Source organism: Symphodus melops (genome assembly GCF_947650265.1).
Source record: "Symphodus melops genome assembly, chromosome: 16".
In the NCBI taxonomy this organism is placed as follows: Eukaryota; Metazoa; Chordata; class Actinopteri; order Labriformes; family Labridae; genus Symphodus; species Symphodus melops.
In genome coordinates this window covers 23,582,486-23,588,821 of record NC_136706.1, presented here as the reverse complement: position 1 = coordinate 23,588,821, position 6,336 = coordinate 23,582,486, and the positions used below count along the sequence as shown (strand labels likewise).

At 47.6% G+C, this 6,336-nt stretch overlaps 1 protein-coding gene across 2 annotated transcripts; it reads left to right on the top strand.

Moving 5' to 3' along the window:
• The first annotated feature begins 2,307 nt into the window (after nucleotides 1–2,307).
• Nucleotides 2,308–6,257, top strand: nfil3 (nuclear factor, interleukin 3 regulated). Of its 2 annotated transcripts, none has more exons than XM_079364763.1 (2): nucleotides 2,308–2,510; nucleotides 4,628–6,257. In XM_079364763.1, the coding sequence occupies exon 2, from the start codon at nucleotides 4,723–4,725 to the stop codon at nucleotides 6,034–6,036; it is 1,314 nt and encodes a 437-aa protein (XP_079220889.1). In that variant the 5' UTR covers nucleotides 2,308–2,510; nucleotides 4,628–4,722; the 3' UTR covers nucleotides 6,037–6,257. The 2 variants fall into 2 exon arrangements, with proteins under 2 accessions (XP_079220889.1, XP_079220890.1); XM_079364764.1 differs by having other exon boundaries at nucleotides 2,308–2,585.
• Nucleotides 6,258–6,336: the final 79 nt, after the last annotated feature.

Genomic DNA, 6,336 nt, shown 5'->3' with positions numbered 1-6,336 from the left:
AATTCAACAACAGCCTGGAGGTACTTCTCTGCATGATAAAAACACATTGATAACATGGAAGCAGACTAAGAATGGCCTTATGAATAAAGGTGTACCAGTGCAGGAGCCTACGGGTCGCCATCCAACACAAGACTATAGAAGCCACACATTTTAGCCTGTAAAGGAAGGTAAGTTTGGATGACATTATGGGGTAAAATATTTTAAAAATATGATGTAAATCTGTTGAAATGTTTTTTTTAATTGTATTATTTTACATGGATGTCTTAGAACAAAACTAAATGTTTATATGAATGCTTGGATATGATACAATCCACTTAAATTACCCTCAATGTCCAGTTAATTCCCATAATCCCCATGGAAAAGTTTGCAGTTTGGAATCTTTCCAAAATTCCCGCGCTTAACTTCCCGTGGAAAGTTCGGGTTTGCTACACGACGTGAAAGTGATGTGGTGCACAAACAGCTTTGAGGAGTCGAGAAAAACAGGAAAGTTATTGAAGTGTTTCATTTATTTATTCATATTGCAGGGTTAGCATCATTTAATAAACAATAATCATCTTTAAGTCATTGAGCTCTGTGTTTCAGGGAAGGACAGACTCAATGCTCCTTATGAAGCATCCAGTATGCATCCTAAAACCTGCTCTTCCTTCCTCCTCCACCAAAATCACAACCACCTGTTGTGTGCTGCACGTTTAAATACCCGGATGAGACTTTAACATCGGAGCTGTGCAGCGTAAATAAAGTTAAAATGTGCTTTGCATGACTGTAAGACTGACTTCTTAAACTAAATCAATACTTACATTCAGAGAGACGCAAAGTCAGCAACACATGAGCGGCGGCCATCTTGACTCCGCTCCTGCAGATAGACACACACGTGATACGGCAGCGACCCCTGGTGGTGATCCATAGTACAGTGCACACGTTATGTTTACTTTACACTGCAACAAAGGTTTTGTCAAACTATGAACGTTTTGTTTCATATTGTGCCAAACTTTGCTTTCTTGTCCATCTGCCTCTCAAAGGAGGACACGTGTGATAAACAGTTTATAAAGCAGGTTTAAGAAATAATAAATAAATAACAGGAAATAAAAGTGGATGAATAAAATCCTGAGTACTGGATTGTAATTGATGTTTTACACAATAAACAGCTGATAACACATTTGAAAAAGGTTTGAGAGTCTGATGAGTGGGGCGGGTCTTGGGTTGGGTCGCTGACTCAAGTCCTGAATTGAAGTTGGTCTGGTAGCTGGAGAGGAGCCAGGTCACTTCCTGAGTATTTCAGAGTTGCCCCTGAGCAAGGCACCGAACCCCCAACCGCTGTGTATCAGCCCTTGGAAACAAGGTAATCAGAACACTTGACCACCGAGCAGCTGATGAGCTCTGCTCTTCTAACTCATGTTTTATTGTAAATCCATTCATATGCATTCAACGTGTCTCGCTCAAGGACACATCAGGAGCTGGGGATTGAACCCTTAACCCTCCAGTTGAGTGTCGACCGACTGTACCTCTGATCCACAGCTCCTCTACCGTTCGCCTGGTTGACACATTTCCTTTACTTTAATAACCCCGATGTGAGGTCCTGCCGGAGATCCCCCACGTCTTGCAATTTAACAGCTGTTCATAAACGTCCCAAGTTACATCAATATTTAATGATCGTGTTTTTTTAATCACTTATTTCATTTTATAACAGTTTTAGGAAACAGTCTTTTATAATGTATACTCACAATGAACGTGTTTTAAATAACTTCTGTTGTTATTGATTTACAACATTATATATCTGTTATTCACAACACACACACACACACACACACACACACACACACACACACAGTCTATGATCCCTCCATGTTTCTGTAACATGAATATATATATATATATACATTTTACCTCGCTTTAAATAAAAGTAATCTGAACACATATTGTATTTCTTACACGTACTAACACGTTTACATATCCGTGAATGTTTGTTAATGAATTAATTTAAAACAGATAAAAACGATCAGGATAAATATGAATCAACAGAAGTGAATTAAAGTTCTTCTCTACATGATAAACGGCCTCCGTCTCAGTGAGCTTCTCTACTTTTTATCACATTAAACTTGTGTTTTCATCCTCGTGAACACCAACCCACGCCGTGGTGAACTGACGTCCGTGAACGCCCCACGCGCACGCACGCACGGCCGATGACGACACGCGCTTTAAATGGGATCCGAGCTCTCTGCCAAAGCGCAACGTCATTGGCTAAAGTTGGAAAATGCCGCGCTCCTATTGGCCGCCGCGGCCGTCACTCCAACACACGCTGCCAATACACTTAAGCGGTGACCTACTAACACAGATCCCTGAGTCAGGAGCCACCTTGAGAGGAAACAGCCCAGGGAGGAGAGAGTCGAGCTCCTCCGCAACTTGTAGGATTTAGAACCACTTTTTTTTTATTAGTCTCACCTGATGGAACACCTGGACCCTGAGCCGGAAGCCCCGCGGACACGGGACTGTCCACCCAGGTGCTAGAAAAGGTAGAGTGAGGTTTACATGAGGAAGCTTTAATGTGACTCCTGATGGAAGGAAGAGGGGAAGCGTGATGTGTTCAGGTGACTCACGGCCGTGCATGTTCATCTTTACTGTATTATAGAGTGATTATAACAGCCTACTGTGTTACATGTGAACACATGATGTGTGTGTGTGTGTGTGTGTGTGTGTGTGTCATGTGAATCACCTGTTTGATTGCTGAGCCAGAAGCCCCTTCATGCTTTCATTAAAGGTGTGACTGCAGCGCGTCTATAAATACCTGTGCATGTTATGTTGGGTTTTGAGACAGAAGAAGGACACAGTGATCACACAGAGAAGAGGCGTGTGTGTGTGTGTGTGTGTGTGTGTGTGTGTGTGTGTGTGTGTAGTGAGGCACAGAGGCCTAACAGGAGCAGGAGTTTACGGATTGCGACACAGTGGTGAAACCCAGAATAAGAAATGTCCGGCTGTAACGTCCTGAGAGCTGCTCTGATCGACACCAACTTCTCCTCTCCGCGCGCGCGCGCGCGCGCGTGTGTGTGTGTGTGTGTGTTGTTTGCAGGCAGCGCGGTTGTTGTTGTTGTTGTGTATGTAGTTTATTCTAAGGGCCCCCCTCTGTCAGGGCGTCGATAGACCCCCACGCTTCACTGTCATGAGTAACGCAGTGATGTCATGTGTTAACAGCGTGAATGCCCTCATTGTGTCGGAGCAGCCTGTTACACACATCCACATGTTTGATAGTTCTCACCCTGAGAGCAGAACTAACACTGTGTTATTGCCTCACCGGTAAATATTGCATAATGTCTGCAGCCATACAGAGAGAGGAGGGGGGGAGGGGGGGGGGGGTTATTGTGTAATCCCGACACAATGAAGGAATCTGGGGCAATAGGACGAGCCAGCTCACGTTGCGGTAATATGGCCACCCTTACTCTTTCTCTCTTTCTTTAAAATCACGTGCGCTCCAATTATAGTGTTGATGTCACGTGCAGGCTCGTTAGAGGAGACAAAAGAAGAGGAACGATCCCCGCACAACCCCGCAGCGCTGTGCCACATCTGGACTGGTTTACAGCACAAAGACTGTGTGTGTGTGTGTGTGTGTGTGTGTGTGTGTGCGTGTGCGCGCGTGTGTGTGCATGAAGCTGGGATTTATCCTAAACATGTCCCCTCCACGTGAAAGATTCCTCACTGGATCACTTCCTGCTTTAATATAAACACACTGTGCATTTATGATCCCATCTAAGAGGACAGTCACAAGAAATCAAAGGTTACAAGTTACTGTCATTCCTAAACAAAGAGGGTGTGTGTAGTTTAAGGGAATGACTCCTACGGAAGCCCAAAGAGGACATTCGTCTTGTCCTGTTGTCCTGTCAACACGAGACAAAGTTCAGTCGTTTATTTCAGATCTGAACTCTGATTTTGTTGTCCTGGGTTGAAAATGTTCCTGCGTTGTTGTCCTCAGGTAACACTTGAAAACAAATGTATGGATGCATGTCCTCTTGGGGCTTCCGTAGTTTTTTCCTGTGGAAACTAGGGCAGGATAAAAATAGAAACAATCCAAGTCTCATCTCGAACTCAAAGAACGAGATAGAAACAGAATAAAAATCAGGTTTGAAAGCATCTTTTAGTTTAGTGTGTGTGTGTGTGTGTGTGTGTGTGTGTGTGTGTGTGTGTGTGTGTGTGTGTGTGCGTCGGCCTCAGGTTACAGTCTGTGTGTGGTTCGATCCTGTGAGCCGCTGCCAGGCCACGTGTTATGATTACAGCTGACTGTACTCCTTTGTTCACTCTCCTCTGTGCTGTGGATGTATGGAAGCTCGGAAGCCCAAAACAGGCCAAATTGCCTTTTAAAGCAAACTCCACTCTGAAGCGTTGTTTGAGAGCCGGAGGAGGAGGAGGGAGCTTAAAAAACTGGATGCAGATGTTCAGTTCTTAAAGGGAAAGAGAGAAATCCACCCCGGCTTTATTCAAGGGATTAACAGGCACATTAGCGCCCCCCCTCTCCCAGTGTTTGGGTGGTGGAACTGCAGGTGGAAATCTATCAAACTTAGTTGTATTTGTATTTCTAAATATGTTTATTGTCCTTCTTGTAACTCGACTCTGACGTCTCTCTCTGTCTGATTCTCAACAGATTTCTTCCTCGCAGTGGATGAGTCGGATGTTTCAAGCAGTACGATGAACAGCTAAGACCTTGTGAGCATATTGACCGAAGCCGACAGTGATAATATGCAATCAATCAAACAGGAAGTGGACTCGGGCTGTTCGTACAGCGGAGAGGATGCTCTGATCCTCGCTGTGGCCTTACAGGGAGCCAACGGAGACCTGATGGGGCGCAAAATCTCCGCGATGCCCTTCAAGAACAAAAGCAGCTGTCGCAGGAAGAGGGAGTTCATCCCCGACGAGAAGAAGGACAACGTCTACTGGGAGAGGAGGCGCAAAAACAACGAGGCGGCCAAACGCTCCAGAGAGAAGAGACGCATCAACGACATGGTGCTGGAGAACAAGCTGATGGCGCTCGGGGAGGAGAACGCCTCCCTGAAGGCCGAGCTGCTGTCGCTCAAGCTGAAGTTCGGCCTGCTGAGCTCGGCGGCGTACGCGCAGGAAGTCCAGAAGCTGTCCAGCGCTGTCGACCTCTACCAGGACTTCGGTCCAGAAAGTGCCGGAGAGGGTCCCAGCAGGGATTCAGAGCCTCTTCACGTCCGCAGCAGCTGCATATCGGTCATCAAGCATTCGCCTCACACGCCTGAGACGTGTGCCAGGACTGCAGAGGTCAAGCAGGAGCCAGCAGAGACCGGCAGCTACGCACAGGAGAGGAGCAGCCCTTATGACCTCTACCGAAAGTTCATCTCCAACCCTCTGTCCGGAGTCTACTCGCAGCCGGCCTCCTTCCTGCAGATCACCAGGTCGTCCAGTAACTCCCCGCGGAGCTCCGAGGACGGCGCCGTGAGTAAATCCTCGGACGGCGAGGACGAGCAGCAGGTTCCCAAAGGTTTGACGCCGTGTGCAGCCGACCAGCCGAGGAGTGTCATCGTCTCCACACACAAAGTGCCCGATTCAGGTTCTTCAGCTTTGCCCCACAAACTCCGCATCAAAGCCAGAACCGTGCAAATCAAAGTGGAGGCCATCGACCCCGAGTACGAGCCTTCTGGGAAGTCCTCCCCTGCCGCCGCCGCGTCAGAAGGAAGATGCTACCCGCCCGCTCAGGACTCGTCGGGGGTCACCCAGTCCCCCCTGTGTCCTCTGTCCGCACAGGTCTCCGACATGCAGGACTGGACCCAGCGGACCGAGCACTTCCACAGAAACAGCACAGAGACCCTGCAGGAGAGCAGCAGGCAGACTTCCCGCTCCTCCGCCTTCGACCCGTCCTGTGCACACTCCGACGCCGAGGACTCGTACCCGACCCGGGGACTCGCTGACCTGTCGGCACAGATGGCCACCCTGAAAAGACTGATCACAGCACAGCACGGCTCCGTGATAGAGCCCACCCAAAGCACCGCTGATCACACGGCGCCAGCGTCCAAGGAGGCGTTCTGGGAGTGACCTTTGTATGTTTTGTACGTTCACTGTATTCGCTGTCGTACCGTGTGGTTCATATTAGGGTTCAGACATGTTTTCTCATCGTGCATTTGAAGGAGGCGGAGTCTGTTGAAGCTGGTTGATGACATAGGCTGAGTGCTGTGTTATAGCTCAGATGGCACATGCAGTATAATGTACAATCCTCCTCTTTATACACACGCTACATTTACACCACGGCCATCTTTCTTTTTCTGCTGAGAGTCGTTTGAAGCAGAGTTTGCTGCACACTTTTAAAATCACGTTTGGAGACTTTTTTCAGGACTT

Excerpts from the sequence above, each read along its gene's own strand:
- nfil3 (XM_079364763.1), top strand. The coding sequence starts at position 4,723 with ATGCAATCAATCAAACAGGAAGTGGACTCGGGCTGTTCGTACAGCGGA.